This window comes from Staurois parvus, unplaced genomic scaffold (assembly GCF_062004578.1).
Source record: "Staurois parvus isolate SC_StPar_1 unplaced genomic scaffold, SC_StPar_1.0 ptg000067l, whole genome shotgun sequence".
Classification (NCBI taxonomy): Eukaryota; Metazoa; Chordata; class Amphibia; order Anura; family Ranidae; genus Staurois; species Staurois parvus.
Window position 1 is genome coordinate 112,446 of NW_028317863.1, and position 23,537 is coordinate 135,982.

Genomic DNA, 23,537 nt, shown 5'->3' on the forward strand with positions numbered 1-23,537 from the left:
TATTCCATTTATGGGTGGCCTCCCGTTAGGTGAATTACAATCCAGCATCCAATATTATCGGGACCTCGAGATTTCTCCATTGGGATTTTGTGCCATGGAGTCTCATTCCACCCGCTGTATATTGTAAAAAAAGAACATTTCAGCAGTGAAAATGAGACTCCCTCATAGTTGGGGCCCAGGAAGACCCTGAAAGACACAGATGAGAAGCTAGATTTTATCTGCTGATATCCATCAAAAGCTGAAGTATCACTCGTGTTTTAGCAATCTGGTTGGCCTTGTATGAGTTTGTAACTTCATGCGTTCACCACTCCACCTGAGACCCAATCACAGGTCAGATTTTTTGGAATTGCCTCTCCAGACTCCCAGAAGGAAACATTCGGAGGTGATGAAATGGGAAATTCAGAAGAGATTGACTTCTCCACACAAGATGACCCGTCTCTCATGGTGGTCCCCACTTCCTTCCAGTCCACATCGGGAGTCAGAAAGTACAAAGACTTCATCCGCTGCCTCCCTGTGCACCTCTCGAAGAAGATCCTGGGTATGTCCATGAACTGCCATGCCACAGCTGGGCCTACCAGACAGGAGACCTAGGCACTAGACATGTGCGGTTTAGTTCATTTTGAATCTAAATTCAGATGAATTTTTTGTTTGGAGATTCAGATGTATCTGAATTTACAAATTACAATAGTAACAAATCTGAAATAATGAAACAAAATATTGTCTGAAATAGAATATTACAGAATAGAATATAAAAAAATAGAATAGAAAAGAATAGAATAGAATAGAAAATAAAGGAACAAAACAGGAAAGAATAGCATAGATTAGAATGGAATATTCTAGAAAAATAATATGAAATAGAATAGAGCAGAAAAGAATAGAATAGCAAAAACAATTGAATAGTACAAAATAGAAAGAATAAAAACTTTTTCGAAATTCAAATTTAAAAGAAATTTGAATTTAATAGAATAGATTAGAATAGAAACTATTAGTAAGAACCATAGAATAGAATAAAATGGAAATGATATAACCGTCTTCCGAAATTTGAATACATTTGAATAGAATAGAAAAAAATAGAACAGAATAGAAAAAAACATAGAAAATAATAAAATGTAATAGAAAGAATATAACCATCTTCTAAAATTCGAATTTCGAATAAATTTGAATAGAATAGATTAGAATAGAAAAGAATAGAAAAAAAACATAGAATAGAATAAAATAGAAAGAATATAACCATCTTCTGAAATTTGACTTTCAAATAGAAAAAATTGGAATAGAATAGAAAAAAATAGAACAGAACAGAATAGAAAAAAAAACATAGAAAATAATAAAATATAATAGAAAGAATATAACCATCTTCTAAAATTCGAATTTTGAATAAATTTGAATAGAATAGATTAGAATAGAAAAGAATAGAAAAAAATTGAAAAAAAATACATAGAATAGATTAAAATAGAAAGAATACAACCATCTTCTGAAATTTGACTTTCAAATAGAAAAAATTGGAATAGAATAGAAAAAAACAGAACAGAACAGAATAGAAAAAAAACATAGAAAAGAATAAAATATAATAGAAAGAATATAACCATCTTCTAAAATTCGAATTTTGAATAAATTTGAATAGAAAAGATTAGAATAGAAAAGAATAGAAAAAAATTGAAAAAAATACATAGAATAGAATAATATAGAAAGAATATAACCATCTTCTGAAATTTGACTTTCAAATAGAAAAAATTATAATAGAATAGAAAATTCAAGAAAAGAAAAGAATAGAGTAAAAAAACCCCAATAAAATAGAATAGAATAAAATAGAAAAATTATAATCATCTTCGGAAAATAAAAATTTTGAATAGAATAAATTATAATTTGAATGCCAATTCGAATTCGGTCGAATTGCATTTGAATCAAATTTAAAACATTTGAAAAGTAGAATATAACCATCTTCTGAAATTCGAATTTCAAATAGAACACATCTGAATTTGAATGCTGTTTCGAATTTTCCAAATTCGGTCGAATTGAACTCAGTCCAACCGAATTCGGAAAATTCTAATAAAATGAATGAAACTAATTTAACTAAACTAAATTATTTCAATAACGAATCGGAAAGAAATTAATTTTTTTATCTCCATCCGGTGTAGGATGGTGTGGGGAAGGGTTAGAATCCCGGTCAGTCAATCTCTGTGCTGCTCTGATCGCTATCTTCACCGGTAGTGGCCTGGAGGGAAATGCTCCTCATCTCCAAGCCCAGGGCCTGCAATACAGAGAAAATGACGGTTGTGGTATTTTTTCTTCCCATAATCCCGATGGTCTGACAACTGAACATACTCCAAGTCTCGGGAACACATCTTAGTGGCCAAAGAAGATGAGGGACATTGTCAAACGTAGGGACTTATGTTGATGCAGACGACTGTAGAGATGACCAGAGCTACTCATTTATGGCACGAATGATCATTTGGTAGGAATTGCCCCATTGTAGAGAACTAGCTGTGTTTTCAGCAAGATGGAAAATCTCTGTGTTCTAAGTTCTCCCTGGACCGTTGTCACCCTCTTCTGTCTCGTTCTGTTGGCAGGGTACCTGAAGAAGAAGCACCTCTTTAGCTGTTTGTTTGTGTCCCATCATTGGTGTTATGTGACAAAGGAGCTTTTCCTGGATCTAGAAGCCGAGACGCTGGTGCGGAATGAAGCCATGATCCTCCAGGTAGGGGCCTTCAACATCATGACTGTTGGATCATTTGGTTGAAATGTTTTTTTTTCCATTAAAATTTGATGCTGGAGATGCATGTTTAAGGGAACTTGGCCAATCCTCAGGCAGGAGGCTGGGCATGGTGGCCAAGAGCAACCCTTACATGTGAGAGAGGCTGTGCGGCAGGGGTAGTGTTGGAGTTGGGTGGAAGATGGACTGTAAGAACGTGCTGGAGTATCCTTCAGGCTGGGGCCTTCAACATCAGGACTAGTGGAGCATTTATTTGAAATGTTTTTTTTCCATTAAAATTTGATGCTGGAGATGCATGTTTACGGGAACTTGGCCAATCCTCAGGCAGGAGGCTGGGCATGGTGGCCAAGAGCAATCCTTTAAATGTGAGAGAGGCTGTGCGGCAGGGGTAGTGTTGGAGTCGGGTGGAAGGTGGACTGAGAGAAGGTGCTGGAGTATCCTTCAGGTTGGGGGCCTTCAACATCACGACTGGTGGAGCATTTGGTTTAAATGTTTTTTTTTCCATTAAAATTTGATGCTGGAGATGCATGTTTAAGGGAACGTGGCCAATCCTCAGGCAGGAGGCTGGGCATGGTGGCCAAGAGCAACCCTTACATGTGAGAGAGGCTGTGCGGCAGAGGTAATGTTGGAGTCGGGTGGAGCATGGACTGTGAGAAGGTGCTGGAGTATCCTTCAGGCTGGGGCCTTCAACATCAGGACTGGTGGAGCATTTATTTGAAATGCTTTTTTTCCATTAAAATTTGATGCTGGAGATGCATGTTTACGGGAACTTGGCCAATCCTCAGGCAGGAGGCTGGGCATGGTGGCCAAGAGCAATCCTTTAAATGTGAGAGAGGCTGTGCGGCAGGGGTAGTGTTGGAGTCGGGTGGAAGGTGGACTGAGAGAAGGTGTTGGAGTATCCTTCAGGTTGGGGGCCTTCAACATCACGACTGGTGGATCATTTAGTTTAAATGTTTTTTTTCCCATTAAAATTTGATGCTGGAGATGCATGTTTACGGGAACTTGGCCAATCCTCAGGCAGGAAGCTGGGCATGGTGGCCAAGAGCAACCCTTACATGTGAGAGAGGCAGGGGTAGTGTTGGAGTCGGGTGGAGGATGGACTGAGAGAAGGTGCTGGAGTGTGGAGCCTGGGAGGGGGGCCTACCTACAAGCTGGTGGTGGATGGAAGGATCTCCACTGGTCCTAGGGGGGACAATCCTGTCAGCAGGGAAGAAGCTAGCCCAGCATAAGGCCTGAAAGCAGCTGCAACCCATCAAGCTACAGGACAGTGTGAGTACTTCTACAACCCCTGGGCCAGAGAACGGACAGGGCGGTCGGGTGAAAGACCCAACTAGCTCTCATCCAGGACTACTTAATTGCATATTTTGGAATCCTTTGCCCAAGGATACCCTTGAGACAGCTGAGTGAAAGAGGAAGGATTCCTCTGGTGTCTGAGGAGGTACACCAAAGGGGACATCAGTGCTCCTAAAAGTGACAGTTGCTACCTTTGTAGTCCACATTTTTGTAGAGTTTGCTACATTTGTCCTTACGTTTGCAGTTCCTTGGGCATCCCATATACCCCTAGACCCCATCTGAGTTGTTGATCCCTAATAAAAACAAGACTCAAGCACCGTGTTACTGACTCTGTGTGTGAAGATGTGGAAAATGCATGTTGCCTGGCCATGCAGAACTTAGGGGGGACCCAATCAAATCCAACGGCATCGCTACATACATTAAGTTGGGGTGGAACAAAGTTGTTGTCAAAGAACCGCGAGTCCTATTACTGCACTGGATGGTGTCCATGAAGTCATCAGGACACCTTGTACAGAAACACAGCACAGAAAATAACAAATCATGGCAACAAATAGATGTCATATTGACACATTATGTAGGAGCGAAAAGAACACAATATAAATACGAATGGAATAGAACAGAATATCTCTTAGTTGTAAAAGACATTGCCCATAGAGACATCATGGAGCCCAGTCACGTGTCGAGCTCACCCCCCCCCCCCCGAATTGAAGCCTTCTAAGAACGAGTGGTGTATTTAGGTTTTGTGCTGCCCTAGCCAACACAAAAATTGTGTGCCCCCCCCCCCCCCCCCCCAATGAGAGCACGAGAGGTTCATTCAGTGTGTTTGTATATGATTATCTCTCTCTTCCTCTCTCTTTCTCTCCCTCTCTCTTCTCTCTCTCTCCCTCTCTTCCCTCTCTCTCTTCTCTCTCTCTCCCTCTCTCTTCTCTCTCCCTCTCTTCTCTCTCTCTCTCTCTCTCTTTTCCCTCTCTCTTTCCTCTCTCTTCCCTCTCTCTTCCTTATTCTTCTCTCTTCCCTCTCTCTTATCTCTCTTCCTTCTCTCTTCCCTCCCTCTTCTCTCTCTTCCCTCTCTCTTCTCTCTCTTCCCTCCCTCTTCTCTCTCTTCTCCCTCTTCCCTCTCTCTTCTCTCTCTTACCTCTCCCTTCTCTCTCTCTTCCCTCTCTTCCCTCCCTCTTCTCTCTCTTCACTCCCTCTTCTCTCTCTCTTCCTTCTCTCTTCCCTCCTTCTTCTCTCTCTTCCCTCTCTCTTCTCTCTCTTCCCTCTCTCTTCTCTCTCTTCCCGCTCTCTTCTCTCTCTTTCTCTCTCTCCTCTCTTGCTCTCTCTCTTCCCCCCTCTCTCTTCTCTCTTTCTCTCCCCCTCTCTTTCTTTTTATTCTCTCTCTTCCCTCTCTCTTCCCTCCCTCTTCTCTCTCTTCTCTCTCTCTCTCTTCCCTCCCTCTCTCCCTCTTTCCCTCTTTCTCGTTCTCTCTCTCTTCTCTCTCTTCCTTCCCTCTCTCTTCTCTCTCTTCCCTCTTTCTCTCTCTCTTCTCTCTCCCTCTGTCTTCTCTTTCTCTTCCTTCTCTCCCTCTTTCTCTTCCCTCTCTCCCTCCCCCACTAGCACATATTTCCCCTATTCCCCCTAGCAAATACCACCCCCCCTTCCCAAAATCCCCATTACACTTTGTAGAAAAACTGGAGAGGAAAGAGCTGGGAGGAGGTGAGCTGTGTTGTGTTCTCTGGGCTCTCCCTTCTGTCGTCCATCCAGCACATGAGACACTAATAGATCGTATGGGACTGCACACACACAGTATGATTACCACCCCTACCTCCTCCAAGGACTCCTGATCTCTGGGCAGCAGGAAATGTGGACGGGGGTGGTAATCATACTGTGCGTGTGTGCAGGCAATCCCATATGATCTATCAGTGTCTCATGTGCTGCATGGACGTCAGGAGGGACAGTCAAAATAACACAACACAGCTCACCTCCTCCCAGCTCTTTCCTCTCTGCCACTGTGCTGAGGGTATCCCTGGGTAAGAGGTCCCAGAAGCCTGCAATTAAGCAGATGAGGAGCTAGTTGGGTATTGCACCTGACCACCCCCTCCCCTTATCTGACCTAGGGGGCGTTGGAGTACTCACACTGTCCTCACCTGCTCACCTGGTGGGTTGGTGGCTGCCTTCCTGCTAACAGGTTGTCCTCCCAATGAGACGATAAGGCAGTAAAGATCCTCCCGTCCAGAAGCCAGCCTGTAGGTAGGCTGCCATCCCTGGGGCCCCCTCCCAGGCTCCACACTCCAGCCTTCTCTAAATCCATCTTCCACCCAACTCCCCTTGCTCACCAGGCTCTGTCATATTTGAGGGCTTGCCCTGGTCATCATGCCAAGCCTCCTGCCAGGAGATTGGCCAGGGTCCCTCAAACATGCAGATCTGGGCCTCCTCCCCGGTTCCAGAAAGGTCTCTAGTTTCTGGAAAGCTGGGAGGGCTTCAGAGGCCCTGACCTGTAGAACCTTCCAGTCTGTCCTGAGGTGAACTCCTGCCTCACTCCCAGGCTGACTCATCCCAAGCTGCTGCTCAGCCTCTATCTAACAATAAGTCCTATATAACCAACCTGGAGGGTGTTAAACTTCTCGTTTACTTCTCTGGTACATACTCTTTGTAAAGTTCCAAATAACTAAGCTCCCTTGGAGAGAGCAATGCCTACACGTTACACAAACTTCCCATAAATATGAGGTTCCCTCTTGTTGGGTGGTACACAGCTCGAATCAATGAGCAAATACATGCTGAGGTGCAGGCTTTAGAGAAGAAGGGTCCTTCTGTGGCTCCACTGCCCACCAAAAAGCCCAGTCGTTCCACCACCACTGCTTATAAGTATATCCTAGCTTAGTGACTGGAGGAACAACCTCAGGGTGGTACCCCAACTTAGAGGACCTTACATCCCATTTAGAAAGAAGTCCAAGTACACTCCAGTTGGTGAGGTGGTGATAGTAACAGTCCTTTTGGAAGGCCGTTAGACCAGGGGGTTGAAGGAAAACTGTCCTTGCTGTAAAAGGTAATATCTTCAACTAAAATTGTAGTTCAAGCCACAGTCCAGAGTTGTGAATGTTTCTCTACATTCCTGTATCATCCTCTCTTTTTTGTACTGTAATCTTGAGATCACTTATGTCGTGAATCGAAAGAATTGAAAAGGTTTCACTCATTGACTACATTTGAAGATGAAAGACTTTTTTTCTTTATGCCTTGTCATTTTTGTTTCATCCCAGGGGACATCCTACAAAGGAGTCAGCATCTCCTATGCTAAAGTGCCACCAGTACCAGTGCCCAAAGTCGGAGAGGATGGCAGTGTTCTACCAAGACTGGAGAAGTGTTACAAAGATGTAAAGGTAAGTGTAGGTCAGCCTTTCTCAACCAGGGTTCCGTAGAAATTTAGGGGTTCTCCAGGGGTTTCTTGGGGTTCCTTAAACAGTGATGGATTGATCTCCTGCCTGATAGTGCCCACATAATTCTATCACCAAGACCACTCAGCACTCAAATAGGATCGGTGGAGCTTCTCCTCTCATTTCTCAGGTAAGTAAATATTGACACCAATGATTGTGGTCACTGTCTGTAAAGAGAAGATTCTTCCCAATGACCACCAATGTAAGAATCATATTCCCACTGAATACCAATGTAAGGGACATTCTTCCCACTGATCACCAATGTAAGGGGCATTCTTCCCACTGATCACCAATGTAAGGGACATTCTTCCCACTGAACACCAATGTAAGGGACATTCTTCCCACTGATCACCAATGTAAGGAGCATTCTTCCCATTGACTACCAATGTAAGGGACATTCTTCCCACTGACCACCAATGTAAGGAGCATTCTTCCCACTGACCACCAATGTAAGGGGCATTCTTCCCACTGATCACCAATGTAAGGGGCATTCTTCCCACTGACCAAAAATGTAAGGAACATTTTTCCCACTGATCACCAATGTAAGGGACATTCTTCCCACTGACCACCAATGTAAGGGACATTCTTCCCACTGACCACCAATGTAAGGAGCATTCTTCCCACTGACCACCAATGTAAGGAGCATTCTTCCCACTGACCACCAATGTAAGGAACATTCTTCCCACTGACCACCAATGTAAGGGGCATTTTTCCCACTGATCACCAATGTAAGGAACATTCTTCCCACTGATCACCAATGTAAGGGACATTCTTCCCACTGACCACCAATGTAAGGGACATTCTTCCCACTGACCACCAATGTAAGGAGCATTCTTCCCACTGACCACCAATGTAAGGGACATTCTTCTCACTGATCACCAATGGAAGGGACATTCTTCCCACTGACCACCAATGTAAGGGACATTCCTCTCACTGATCACCAATGTAAGGGACATTCTTCCCACTGACCAACAATGTAAGGGACATTCTTCCCACTGACCACCAATGTAAGGGGCATTCTTCCCACTGATCACCAATGTAAGGAACATTCTTCCCACTGACCACCAATGTAAGGAGCATTCTTCCCACTGACCACCAATGTAAGGGACATTCTTCTCACTGATCACCAATGGAAGGGACATTCTTCCCACTGACCACCAATGTAAGGGACATTCCTCTCACTGATCACCAATGTAAGGGACATTCTTCCCACTGACCACCAATGTAAGGGACATTCTTCCCACTGATCACCAATGTAAGGGACATTCTTCCCACTGACCACTAATGTAAGGAGCATTCTTCCCACTGACTACCAATGTAAGGGACATTCTTCCCACTGACCACCAATGTAAGGGACATTCTTCCCACTGACCACCAATGTAAGGGACATTCTTCTCATTGATCACCAATGTAAGGGACATTCTTCCCACTGATCACCAATGTAAGGGACATTCTTCCCAATGACCACCAATGTAAGGGAGATTCTTCCCACTGATCACCAATGTAAGGGACATTCTTCCCACTGATCACCAATGTAAGGAGCATTCTTCCCCCTGACCACCAATGTAAGGGACATTCTTCCCTCTGACCACCAATGTAAGGGACATTCTTCCCCCTGATCACCAATTTAAGGGACATTCTTCCCCCCTGATCACCAATGTAAGGGACATTCTTCCCTCTGACCACCAATGTAAGGGACATTCTTCCCTCTGACCACCAATGTAAGGGACATTCTTCCCACTGATCACCAATGTAAGGGACATTCTTCCCACTGACCCCCAATGTAAGGGGCATTCTTCCCACTGACCTCCAATGTGAGGGACATTCTTCCCACTGACCTCCAATGTAAGGGACATTCTTCCCACTGACCCCCAATGTAAGGGACATTCTTCCCACTGACCCCCAATGTAAGCGACATTCTTCCCACTGACCACCAATGTAAGGGACATTCTTCCCACTGACCTCCAATGTAAGGGGCATTCTTCCCACTGACCCCCAATGTAAGGGACATTCTTCCCACTGACCCCCAACGTAAGGGACATTCTTCCCACTGACCCCCAATGTAAGGGGCATTCTTCCCACTGACCCCCAATGTAAGGGACATTCTTCCCACTGATCACCAATGTAAGGGACATTCTTCCCACTGATCACCAATGTAAGGAGCATTCTTCCCACTGATCACCAATGTAAGGGACATTCTTCCCACTGATCACCAATGTAAGGGACATTCTTCCCACCGACCACCAATGTAAGGAGCATGACACACTGCAGATGTCAGGGAGGGGAGCTCTGAAAGCTGATTGGAGAGAAGGGACACCCCCCCCCCTCCACACAGCTCACAGGGAGAGAGCTGAGGCTGACAATTTGCTGTCACCATTTCTCTCTTGATGTCAGGAAAACTTGTCAGACGTGATTCATGCTGATAGCAGAGGCAGGAAGCAGCAGACAGAAATGGCACTTAGTGCTCTGGATGGAGATAAGTACACACTATAGAGGGATATGCTTTGTTCATATTTCATGTCTGAGGTTTACAACCACTTTAAGAACATTCTTCCCTCTGCCCCCCACTGTACAGGGCCCTACACAGACCACCACTATACCAGGACATTCTTTCCATTGATCACTAGCACAAGGAAGCCCGTCTTTCATTGACCACCAGTGGGGTGTGGCTAATGTACTATGAACTGTAGTTATACCCATTTCCAGTAGGGAAAAAAACCCCAAAAAAACACTGTGAAGCATGGTGGTGGGCCTTGGTCATCTGTGGTTTCTCATGTGTTTTGTTCCGCAGCCCGGAGAAAGTGTGGAAGCAGCATATGTTGATACTGAGACTGAGATGGTGTTCCTGGAGGAAAGAAACATCTTCTGTGGATCATACAATGTTCTCATTCTTACTGGACAGTAAGTCACCTCCCAGACTGTTATCCCATTGCTCTCTATTAGTAAGTCTCACTTGTCAATCAATTACTGTTGGTGGTAGCAACAGGGAAATTAAAGCTGGACTCCAGGCAGATATAAAAGACACCAATTATTTCAGATACACATTTATTAACAAATTATTTAAATTATTTATTTAAATTTATGTTGAATATTATTTATTATTTATATTACATATAAATTATATCCAGGTAGATATAAAAGATACAAACTATTGCAGCTTTTCATTTATTAACAAATTTTTGCAAATATTTAAATTAATGCCCTATTAAATTATTTATTATTTATTCAACTTTATTTTGAATATTATTTATGATTTATATTATTTATTTAAATTTAACTTGCAATGTAATATTTATTTAAATTATTTATTAACAAATTGTTACATGTATTTTTTTTTTTAAAATGCGAGCACCTGGATTTGATTTGCCATCAGCTTCTTGCAGTCCATGAACAGCAGAGCTCAGACTGGGAGAGGGAGAAGCAGCACACGAGGTCACGAGTCCGTGGCCCATTGGGGAGAGGTTTTTTTCTGTTTCCTGTCTTGGAGACACAACGATCTCCTCTGAGATAGTTGTCACTAGAACAGGTGTCCCCATTGGAGGATTTCTCCTCTATGCTGGTTGACCACCGTACCTAAACATGTGACTGGTATTACTTTTCTCTCCCCAGAGGCGATCCGCACAGGGTGATCCATTTTGATGGGGGGCATCTGGTTGCTTCTGGATCTACAGACCGGAAAGTGAAGATATACGATATGGTGGAGATGGCTCAAGTCCCGCCTCTCATTCAGGGGCACAGCGGAAGCATTCGTGTTGTCCGTTTATGTGAAGAAAGAGGCTTCATATTCAGTGGGGGATTCGATCTCAGCATCAGGTGGGACTTTTTTTTTTTTTAGCATAACGGCTGTGCAAAGCTCCGGCAGCAATACTAACAGAGTTGCACTAAAAAAATGATAGTCCTCTGCCCTTCCAGCAATGACCCCGTCCTCTGCCCTGTTAGTAGAGACCCCCGTCCTCTGCCCTGCCAGTAATGACCCCGGCCTCTGCCCTGTTAGTAGAGACCCCCATCCTCTGTCCTGCCAGCAGTGACCCCCGTCCTCTGGCCTGCCAGCAGTGACCCCCATCCTCTGCCCTGCCAGCAATGACCCCGTCCTCTGCCCTGTTAGTAGAGACCCCCGTCCTCTGTCCTGCCAGCAGTGACCCCCGTCCTCTGCCCAGCCAGAAGTGACCCCCATCCTCTGCCCTGCCAGCAATGACCCCGTCCTCTGCCCTGTTAGTAGAGACCCCTGTCCTCTGTCCTGCCAGCAGTGACCCCCGTCCTCTGCCCTGCCAGCAGTGACCCCCATCCTCTGCCCTGCCAGCAATGACCCCGTCCTCTGCCCTGTTAGTAGAGACCCCCGTCCTCTGTCCTGCCAGCAGTAACCCCCGTCCTCTGTCCTGCCAGCACTGACCCCCGTCCTCTGCCCAGCCAGAAGTGACCCCCATCCTCTGCCCTGCCAGCAATGACCCCGTCCTCTGCCCTGTTAGTAGAGACCCCCGTCCTCTGTCCTGCCAGCAGTGACCCCCGTCCTCTGCCCAGCCAGAAGTGACCCCCATCCTCTGCCCTGCCAGCAATGACCCCGTCCTCTGCCCTGTTAGTAGAGACCCCCGTCCTCTATCCTGCCAGCAGTGACCCCCGTCCTCTGCCCAGCCAGAAGTGACCCCCATCCTCTGCCCTGCCAGCAATGACCCCGTCCTCTGCCCTGTTAGTAGAGACCCCTGTCCTCTATCCTGCCAGCAGTGACCCCCGTCCTCTGCCCAGCCAGTAGTGACGCCTCTAAGTGCAATAAGTCTTTTTATTCCAGTCTAAATGTGGAAACACTCACATGTGTGAAGTAATCATAAGCTTAAAAACCGTGGTTACCAATAGTTAACGGTGGGGTGGTGACCCGGGTGAAGAGCCGTCATCTTACTGCGATGTGGGGAGGTCAGCTCTCGGCTGGAACAGCGTGGTGGCTGGAGGGGAACAGCGGTGAGGCCGGCCGGCGTGCACGTCCTCCCTGAGAGCCGGATGGAACGCACGCTGGAACGCAGCGGCGGCGTGGCCGTGATGACGTCAGATCCCAGGGTGCACTGCGACGCGTTTCGGAGCATGCGCTGGCTGTGGAAGGCGGAAGTGCGCTCCTTTTTCAAGCAGGGGGAGGTGGATGAACAGGGGTAAATATATAGGAAACGTGAGTCTAATTGATCAATTAACCAATTAACCAGTGATTGACCATTGTTGTCAGGTGAATAGTAATAATAGGTGTAAAGTCATGGATGTTAAAGGGGGGTAAAGGAAACCAAATGGAAAAAAGAGAGGATGTAATAAATAAGAAAAAAGAAGAAGAAAGAAAAATTATGAAATGAAAAAAATGATGAAAAATTTAAAAAAAGAAAGAAAAAATGAAAAAAATGAATGAAATGAAAAATGACATTAATAAAAGATTTTTGAACAGTTGAAAATCGAAGAAGCTATGTGAAAAAAGTTGATGGGGGTAATAAGAATACACCTTTAGATTTTACAGTCACTTCACTTTCTTCACAACTTTTATACCCCCCACCCATGGCCCACACTACACTCAGACCCAAATCAGTATTCAATCCTACACATTCTAAGGGGCCCTACCTGGAAAGTTTTTATAGAGTAGTCTACTCGGAATTCATCAAATTGTGCAATCCCAACCAACACCATTCCTCCTCTAATCTACCAAACACTAAAAAAATCCATTACCACTTTATCAAACAATAAGGACATTATTATCAAGCCCGTCGATAAAGGCGGCGGCATTGTACTTCTTAACACCACTGACTACATAGACGAAGCCCTCAGACTCCTCTCAGACACATCCACGTATACCAAATTAACTAAAGACCCACTACCCGAATTCAAACAGGACGCACTACTACTAACGAACACAGCCTTACTTCATGGTGTCATCACCAAGCAGGAAGCCTCTTTTCTATCTAAAGACTTCTACAACATCCCGTATTTTTACTTTCTCCCCAAAGTACAGAAAATCCAACAGGAAGACCAATCGTAGTGGCCACAGGGAGCATTACCAGCAGTTTCTCCCAATATATCGACCACTTCCTACAACCCCTGGCACAGGCTCAACACTCATATATCCGGGACAGTGGAGACTTGCTAGAATTACTCCAAATATACTCCTGTCCTCTGCCCTGCCAGCAGTGACCCCCGTCCTTTGCCCTGCCAGCAGTGACCCCCGTTCTCTGTCCTGCCAGCAGTGACCCCCGTCCTTTGCCCTGCCAGCAATGACCCCCGTCCTTTGCCCTGCCAGCAGTGACCCCCATCCTCTGCCCTGCCAGCAATGACCCCCGTCCTTTGCCCTGCCAGCAGTGACCCCCATCCTCTGCCCTACCAGCAATGACCCTGTCCTCTGCCCTGCCAGCAGTGACCCCCATCCTCTGCCCTGCTAGCAGTGACCCCTGTTCTCAACTCTGTTGTCTCCTGTACACTGCCCTGCTGATCTCCCACCCCCTGTCCCCCTGACATTTGTACCAGCACCCCCACATCAGACAGGCTAGATCCGGTCCTGTGATTACAATGTATCATTGCCAGGATGTTAACCAGAGGGTAGCAACTGTGGAGCGCCGCATGAATTAACCCCTTCCTGTCCAGCCCCAGCACCCCCTTTAACTGGGTCTTTACACCCTATGGACAGGAGGGACTGGCCAATCACATTACCACTGTCAATGGCTGTCACAGAGGTCACATGATCCTCCGGCATCTGATCATTACTAGAGACCAGGAGATGTCAGGCAGGTCGGTCACTGTACTGGGAACCAGTGGTGTATTTAGGTTGTGTGCTGCCCTAGGCAATACAAAAATTGGACACCCCTCCCCGGCAGGGTGAGAGCCTGACACCGGCCAACACCAAACCCCCCCCCCAACCACGCAGTGACCACCCCTGCCTCAATCCCCACCCGAGGGAGCCTTCCACTAGCACACCCCTCCACAGTGACAGAAAGAAAGACAATCACCTTCACAGCTCTGGACATTTCCGGGAACGACAGTTGGGCTCTGCATACACCATCAAGCAGCCCACAGCCTCTCTCAGATCCCACCTGGTCCCCATACCGCATATGCCCCTTCTTGCAGGAGGCAGTGCTGCCCCCCTAAAAACTGCCACCCTAGGCAAATGCCCTGTTTGCCTTGTGCTAAATACACCCCTGCTGGGAACACGCAGTGAGCATGCTCTCAGCACAGAAACCTTGGCTGTCCACAGACACACATGGGCATTACATCCCACCCTCTCTGCTGCCGTACATATGGGTGACACGGGCGGGAAGAGGTTAACAAAAGAGAAATTCAATAACTAAAACACATTTTTGTGTCCTTTTAAAGCCCAACTGAACTTTTGTTTTAGACCAGCTAAATATATTCAAGGTTCATCAAAGAAAGTAGAAAAGCCTGGCCCATGCTGCAGAGAAAGACCCCGGATGTCTGTGTGGAAGCAGCTGTCTCACTGCAGAGGTCCGACACACCTTCTGCTGAGTCAACAAAGCTTGTGTTCCATGCCGATTTGAGAAGTCTAGATGTGACTGGGCCTGTGGAAGCAGCGGTCTCACTGCAGAGGTCCAACTGGCCCCCTGCCGAGTCACATAGCTCTCACATCAGCAGGGAGCACAGGCTTTGCTGATGAGGAGAGCTCAAGCTCTAAATCCGCAGGGGGTGTGTTGGACGTCTGCAGGGAGACCACTGCTTCCACAGGCCCAGTCACATCTAGACTTCCCAAATTGGCAGGGAACACAAGCTTTGTCAGAGGTGTGTCTGACCTCTGCAGAGAGATCTTGCATCAAGAGAGCAAGGGTCCTTCAGCATGGTGGCATTTGGATAGGCTTTGGGGGTGTCACCTGCTACCTGTACATTGTATATCACCCAGGGGCGGACTGACAACTCACGGGGCTCCTGGGCAATAGGGGATCATGGGGCCCCTGTGTACTTGCCCAAACTCAAAAAAGCCTATGAAAAAGGTACCAGGGGCATCTCATGGGGCCCCCTACTGACCCCGGGCTGTCGGGCAGTGCTGAGTTTCCAAATTGTCAGTCCGCCCCTGATATCACCATATATTCTCTTGCAGGCAGTGGGACCTCCAAACCGGCGTGTGCCTCCGAATCTTTCATGGACATATGAAGACCATAACGTGCCTGGATGTACAAGAGGATTTGCTTGTCTCTGGAGCTAAAGATGGCCACGTCAAAGGTTAGATGGTAGATTAGACATGTGCAGTTCGCTTCGTTCCGATCTAAATTCAGAAGCATTTTCCATTATTCGGAGATTCGGATGTATCTGAATTCCGAATTACAATAGTAACAAATTTAAACGAGTCCAAAAGAACGAAACGAAATTCGGCTGAAATTAGAATCAATTTGAAAGATTGAGTGTAGGTCATTGTCATGCTCTCTCCTGTGGGGGTTGTTGGTTGGTGTAATGCTCTCTCCACGGTGGGGGGGGTGTTGGTCATTGTCAGGCTCTCTCCTTTGGGGTTGTTGGTTGGTGTAATGCTCTCTCCACAGTGGGGAGGGTGTGTTGGTCGTTGTCAGGCTCTCTCCTTTGGGGGTTGGTGGTTGGTGTAATGCTCTCTCCACGGTGGGGGGGAATGTTGGTCATTGTCAGGCTCTCTCCTTTGGGGTTGTTGGTTGGTGTAATGCTCTCTCCACAGTGGGGGGGGAGTGATGGTCAGTATCAGGCTCTCTCCTTTTGGGGTTGTTGGTTGGTGTAATGCTCTCTCCACAGTGGGGGGGAATGTTGGTCGTTGTCAGGCTCTCTCCTTTGTGGTTGTTGGTTGGTGTAATGCTCTCCACGGTGGGGGGGAGTGTTGGTCATTGTCAGGCTCTCTCCTTTGGGGTTGTTGTAATGCTCTCTCCACGGTGGAGGGTAGTGATGGTCGGTATCAGGCTTTCTCCTTTGGGGGTTGTTGGTTGGTGTAATGCTCTCTCTACGGTAGGGGGGAGGGGATTGAGTGTTGGTCGGTATCAGGTTCTCTCTTTTGGGGTTGTTGGTTGGTGTAATGCTGTCTCTACGGTGGGGGGGAATGATGGTCGGTATCAGGCTCTCTCCTTTGGGGGTTGTTGGTTGGTGTAATGCTCTCTCCACGGTGGGGGGGGGAGTGTTGGTCGGTATCAGGCTCCCTCTGCAGAGGAGGTTGGGGTGACCAATTTTTGTGTTGCCAAGGGCAACACAGGACCTAAACACACCACTGCCCTAGACTATGACCTATGTTGCCTTTCTACAAATACCATCACCATACCCCCTATAGCACCATATGATTTTTATTCCTTTCATACCAGTGTGGAGTATCACCACCGGAAAATGCCTGAGGACCTTTAAGCACAAAGACGCCATACTGGCCGTGAAAATGAAGGATCAGACTGTGATTAGCGGGTGTGAGAGTGGTCTGGTGAAAATCTGGCACAACGAATCGGCACATTTAATCAAGGTAATGAAGCCACTAATGTCATGTCATCATTTATGGCAGTGGTCTCCAAACTGTGGACTGAAGGCCAGATGTGGGCCTTTGCTTGCCATGCCTATATGGGGCACTATTTCACCAACTGACACCAATGGTGGGGCACCATTCCCCTTACTGACACCAACAATGAGGCACTATTCCTCCCATTAAAACCAATGATGGGGCATTTTCTGATCCCACTGGCCAAAATCCGTCCCCCCTGAAACCTGAAGGACAGCAAACTGGCCCTTTGCTTAGAAAGTTTGGAGAATCCTGATTTATGGTCAGCCAAGAGTCTTAGGTTCAGTGTTCCTATCAGACCTCCCTCTTTACTTCAGGGTCTCCATCAAAACCTCCCTTACGTTACAGTCTGCTTTAGGAGTCTCCTCTCCTTACAGCCTGCTTTAGGAGTCTCCTCTCCTTACAGCCTGCTTTAGGAGTCTCCTCTCCTCCCCGTCAGTGTCCCTCTTTATATCAGGGCTCCCATCATAGTCCCTCTTATTCCAGGGCCCCCAACTGAGTCTCCCTTACATCAGAGTCCCCCTTAAAAAGGGTTCCCATCAGAGCCCCCATTACATCAGTTTCTATATCAGAAACCCTCTTTACATCAGTGTCCCCATAAGCGTTCCCCCTTATACTAGGGCCCCTATGATAGCCCCCTTACATGAGTCCCCCTTACATCAGGGTCTCAGTTAGAATCACCCCCTTACATCAGGATCCCCAACAAAGTCCCCCCTTACCACTGTAGAGAAATAGAAACTTTTAATGCTACACCACCTTCCCCACAAGGGAGTGGGTCCTTGCTTTCACCTAGGGGAGCGCCCCAAAATGTTTCTACTGCATGGTGTTCTACTAGGTCAGTAATCCCTTCACAAAATCAGGTTCCTTCTCTTCTTCTAGGGTCTACACCAAGACTGATTCCTCCTCAAGGGACCTTATGTACTACTTAGTAAACAGAAATGATGGGCATACAGTGCTCCCTAGCAGCACCTGGGTGGGACCTCCCATAAAAGGGACCTCCACCCCGTTACACTCTTCTTCCTACCTTCTTCCTTCTTTTTTCCCAGCATCCTATTGATGTGACAAACTTCTAAAGTACATTGCGTTGATTACTGGAGTTATCACTGAGTGTACCATTGTAGAAGTAGGTTGGTCTTCTACATTGTAACATTGTCCTGCTGCCTCTTATGGGTTGTCTTTGCATTATTTCTATGTAAACCTGTTGAAACTTTTAGACATTAACAGGCCACCAGGGAGCGATAAAGTGCCTTTCCTTTGACCAATGGCATTTGGTATCAGGTGGCTCAGATGGATACGCCATTGCCTGGAGCATGCTGGGAAACTTTCAGAAGCGACTGATGGCCTTCAGACATCCAAAGTAAGATGTTCATCCTTCGCTTATATTGCAGGCAACAAGTGCTATACATTTGATAGAGTCATTATTTGATCATTTAATTGACATCTACAAATATGAAAGGTATAATGGGAGGTATTTTTTTTCAGGGAGGTGATGTGCTTGGAGCTCCTCTACCTCAGAGTCATTACAGGCTGCGCTGATGGCAAAATCCGCATTTTTAACTTCCTCAATGGAGATTGTCTCCGAGTTATGAGGGCCAATAGCAGAGCGGACCCGGTGGCCACTATGTGCATTCGCGATAACAGGTGAAACGTTTTTCTTGCATGGGACTACTCTGAAAAACAATAATCAGTATACAACATTGAAGAAGTGTTCTAAACAGACTTTCTCTTCTTCTGTCCTTCCTTTGTAGAATGGTTATAAATGTATTGACCAGCATCATGATCTTCCAGTTTGAGGAGGTGTCGTGGGATTACTCACAGACATCAGAAAGAGTGGACACCCTGAAAGAACGGGAAAGGTTCCATTCCTCCCCCATCCGGGTCAGGCCTTACAGTTATGTTCGAGCGCAGAGAATGAAACGCGTTGGATCCAGCAACCGGAAGATCTATCAGATGGATGAAGAAGAGGAAGACGTGGAGTCCAAAACCCAACTGTCCCACCATGCTCGGAGTCTGTCTGCTAGAAGCACAAAGAGAGCTCATGGTATTGTAATGTTTTAAGATAGTAATTTAGTGTAAATATAAGAAATGACCATGACTGCTCTGATTGAGAATAATGAGCAGGAGGAGGTCTAAGGTGTGAACCCAATTGCCCAAGATGTGAAGTCACCATTTTATCTACATACAAAAGAGAGAGATGAAGTCTACAGAGTAGCTCCTAACTTGTCAGTTTTAAGACAACTGACCATGCATGCTCATGGTGAGAACACTGAGCACAAGAAGAACTAAGGTCTGAAGGCCCAAGGTGCAAAGTTGCCATGTTATCTACGTATGAGAGAAAGGGGTGTGTTTAGTAGCTCCCAGCTTGCTGGACCTAAGAAAACTGGTGATGAGTGCTCACAGTGAGAACTATAAGCAAGAGAATGTCAAATGTCTGGACATGTGGCATCACCATTTTATCAATGTACAAGAGAGAAACAGGGTTTATTGAGTAGTTCCTAATTTGTCAATTCTTGGACAACTGACTATACTGAGGATGAGAAAACTGAGTAAGAGAAGGTCTGGATCCCATTGCTCAAGATGCAACATCACCATTTCATTTGGAGTAACTCCTAACTTGTTGGTCCTAGGACAACCGACCATGTATGCTCAGGATGAGAACACTGAGCTGGAGTATGCCTAAGGTCTGGACCCCATTACCCCAAGATGTGAAGTTGCCATTTTATCTATGTACAAGAGAGAAGGGTTATATTGAGCATCTTTGATCTTGTTGGACATAGGGCAACCAACTATGTGTGCTCAGGGTAAGAACTGAGCAAGAAGAGGTCTAAGGTGCAGACCCCATTGCCAAAGTTGCTGTCACAATTTCTTCTATGTACAAGAGAGATGACATGAATTGAGCAGCTTATAACTTGTTGACTACAACAAAATGGCACCTGTCTGAACACTGCCTTGGCAGGCAAGCCTTGGTCTCTACAATTAAGCCCCTATTGAGTGAAACATGCTAGATGAGGTTCTCCCATGTGTAGGAGACCAAGCTGAAGCCATTTTGTACTAAGAGGAGCCCACTATATGCTGAGGCAGTGTAGCACTACTCCTTTAGGAGTCGCTGAAGTTTTGGGTCCCCCCATAGTGCTGTACAGCCAGGCAACACACATTTCCTTCCAGCCTTGCACTCCATAGACAGTAAACAGTCCTTGAACTTGTTTTTTGGATTTTATTAGGGAATTTGAACTTGGATGGGAATGAGGGATACATGATTACATATAAGGAACTGTTTAACTGAGGACAACTTCCTGGAACAATATACAAGTGCTCAGAAAGGTTCTCTTCACTTCTTGGAGAGCTAGCCAGCCTCTGCTGGTGTAGAAATCCCTGGACAAGGAGATCTAGAGTCTGACTCTTGAAAAAGCACAGTCCGGCTGGGGCTAGTCAGGTATACCACCCAAATGCCCAGGGGGTGTAGGATTACTCACTGGCCCTCTTTTGTAGGCTGCAGGTAAGTAGCTGCTTTCAGGCCTTCTGCTGGGCTAGCTCCTTTCTTAGCTTCACAGATGGTCCTCTTTCAGGGGGGCACCTTTCCTTCCGTCTGCAGCGGTCCTGGAGTTAGGCTCCTCCCTGGGCCTCCTGCCAGGCTCCACTCGCCAATTCCTGCTCTCACATCTTTTACTTGAACTTTCCTGCAGCTGAGCAGGCTCAACCAGTCTTAAGGGCTTTCCTGGCCCCATGCCAAGCCCCCTGCTTGGGGATTGGCTAGGATCCCTTGAGAGTGCAGACAAGCTCCTCCTCACCCCCACCCACTGAATTCTAGAGACTTCTCCAAGTCTCTAGATCAGAGAGAGGTTTCAGGGAACTGATCTGCAGAGCCTCTCAGCCCTGACCCAAATTTGACCCCTCTGGCTATTGCACAGGCTGCTATCCAGTCTCTAACTAAAAAATAATTATCTAGTTCCCACTAGCTTTCCTAGGAGGGTGCTACATTAGTTTATGGGGGAGCATCATTTTTTTGTAGTCCTCAATGTGTCTGATGAGCCAACTCGACCAGCCAGTTGGCTGGGTTAACAGATTGGGGCATTTGAACAGTATCAGTTTTATTTGGTTTTTGGCTGCTTAACTTGATGAACCAAGGGCCATGCATGATCAGGGTGAGAAAACTGAGCAAGAGGAGGTCTAAGGTCCAGACCCCATTGCCCAAGTTGATACGTCATCATTTCTTCTTTGTAAAAGAGATGATGTGGTGTATCGGGTAGCTCCTAACTTGTCGAATCTAGGACAACTAGCCATGCATACCCAAGGTGAGAACATTGAGTAAGAGGAGGTCTCAGGTCAGGATGCCATTGCCCAAGGTGCAAGGTCACTTGTCAGTACCAAACTGGACCAAGCTGTAGGAAAGGCTGTTGTTGGACGGTAAAGTGTTGGATAGTCCAATGCATGGAGTGTGGGACACAGATGTTCATGGCAGGGGGCATTGACAGTGATCGACTGTGAGTTATGCTAAGATCTAGCGGAGTGGGGTGCCCTGCAATTGCCAACACAGGGAAAGCAGAACCAGATGGTTTATACAGCTGCTGAGATCTAGGAACAAAAACTTGTCATCAGCTATATTGACTACAGTCATGAACAAAGTGCTCTCCTTGTGGCTTTGCAATGTTTCATGTAGTGTGTTTTATAAGACACCTTTACAACATCAGAGCCTGGCAAGAACAAAGGGATCCAGTATTTATTGACCCCTCATTAAAAATAAAATGATGGCAAGAGGATAAAGCTGTGAGCCAACGTGGCTGCAACTTCTATTCGTACCATAATCCAGAGGAGGTAAAACTTGTGGAATCGTCAGGTTTGCTCCCTCTGCATTCTTTTCCAGAATCCTTTGCTCTTCCTAATATGAAGTCATTGCCACTCAGCCTTTGTCTCTCTCAAGTACACAGCAAGATGTATTGGGTTCTTCCATGGTTTGAAATTTACATTGATGAGTTGACATACATAAGGCTTTTCATGGAAATGGTAAACTATTGTGCTTTTTTTCTTCAGATCTACATTTGAAGTCTTTAAAGCCGGCACCGTGGCCTGAGCTGACAAATTACCGCAGGAGTTTTACCTACATTGACTTACAGCCAGAGTTTTTCAAGAAGCCTCCATACAGACCGCAAACAGCGGGGCAAAGCATTCCAGACGTCTACAGCAGAGCGAGCACAGCACCGGCCATGAAGACAAAGGAGGATTCCGGTAGTTATATATCTCCACATTCAAAGCTGAACTCCAGGCAGATATAAAAGACACAAATTAATACATCCCTGTATTCAGTAATACTTCTTGAAGTGTATTTTTTGTTTATGCAAGTAGTGAAAGTACCTGAATGTAACTTGGAATCAAGTACAGTCACCTTAGACATAGAGCATGTGAGGAACCCAACCACCAAAGAAACCCACAAGAAGAACATATAAACTCCATTTAAATAGTGTCTGCTATACAAAATTATATTTATTGATTTTATATTAGGAAAAAGATAACAAAGGTAATATGTAACATTGCTTGATACAGATAGATAGATAGATAGATAGATAGATAGATAGATAGATAGATAGATTAATAGATAGATGATAGATAGATAATAGATAGATAGATAATAGATAGATAGATAGATAGATAGATAGATAGATAGATAATAGATAATAGATAGATAGATAGATAGATAGATAGATAGATAGATAGATAGAAAGAATAGACCAGGGCTTTTTTTCAGCGGGAATTGCAGTTCCGGCACCTCCAGCATTAAATGTACACTATACTACCAGAAGTATTGGTCGGCCGGCCTTTCCATGCACATGACCTTTAATGGCCTCCCAGTCTTAGTCCGTAGGGTTCAATATTGAGTTGGCCCCGCCCTTTGCAGCTATAACAGCTTCAACTCTTCTGGGAAGGCCGTCCACAAGGTTTAGGAGGGTGTCTATGGGAAGGTTGGACCATTCTTCCAGAAGCACATTTGTCAGGTCAGGCACTGATGTCGGGGGAGGAGGCCTGGCTCGCAGTCTCCGCTCTAATTCATCCCAAAGGTGTTCTGTGGGGTTGAGGTCAGGACTCTGTGCAGGACAGTCAAGTTCCTCCACCCCAAACTGGCTCCTCCATGTCTTTATGGACCTTGCTTTGTGCACTGGTGCGCAGTCATGTTGGAACAGGAAGGGGCCATCCTCAAACTCTTCCCACAAAGCTGGGAGCATGAAATTGTCCAAAAGGTCTTGGTATGCTGATGCCTTAAGAGTTCCCTTCACTGGAACTAGGGGGCCAAGCCCAACCCCTGAAAAACAACCCAACACCATAATCATTCTTCCACCAAACTTTACACTTGGCACAATGCAGTCAGGCAAGTACCGTTCTCCTGGTCCCTGCCAAACCCAGACACGTTCATCGGATTGCCAGACAAAAAGAGCGTGATTGGTCACTCCAGAGAACACGCCTCCACTTCTCTAGAGTCCAGCGGTGGCATGCTTTACACCACGGCATCCGACGCTTTGCATTGCACTTGGTGATGGAAGGCTTGGATGCAGCTGCTCGGCCATGGAAACCCATTCCATGAAGCTCTCTACGCACTGTTGTTGGGCTCATCTGAAGGCCACACCAAGTTTGGAGGTCTTTAGCTATTGACTCTGCAGACAGTTGGCGACTTCTGCGCACT

At 46.1% G+C, this 23,537-nt stretch overlaps 1 protein-coding gene across 1 annotated transcript in view; it reads left to right on the forward strand.

Moving 5' to 3' along the window:
• FBXW10 (F-box and WD repeat domain containing 10) overlaps positions 1-23,537 on the forward strand; it is a 35,944-nt gene that overhangs the window by 6,734 nt on the left and 5,673 nt on the right. Inside the window, exons 2-12 of the mRNA XM_089668967.1 lie at positions 359-538; positions 2,568-2,695; positions 7,240-7,359; positions 10,205-10,314; positions 11,023-11,226; positions 15,476-15,597; positions 16,686-16,834; positions 18,082-18,224; positions 18,350-18,508; positions 18,616-18,908; positions 21,896-22,090. Coding sequence (XP_089525093.1) covers positions 359-538; positions 2,568-2,695; positions 7,240-7,359; positions 10,205-10,314; positions 11,023-11,226; positions 15,476-15,597; positions 16,686-16,834; positions 18,082-18,224; positions 18,350-18,508; positions 18,616-18,908; positions 21,896-22,090 — 1,803 coding nt within the window. The remainder of the gene's footprint in view (positions 1-358; positions 539-2,567; positions 2,696-7,239; positions 7,360-10,204; positions 10,315-11,022; positions 11,227-15,475; positions 15,598-16,685; positions 16,835-18,081; positions 18,225-18,349; positions 18,509-18,615; positions 18,909-21,895; positions 22,091-23,537) is intronic.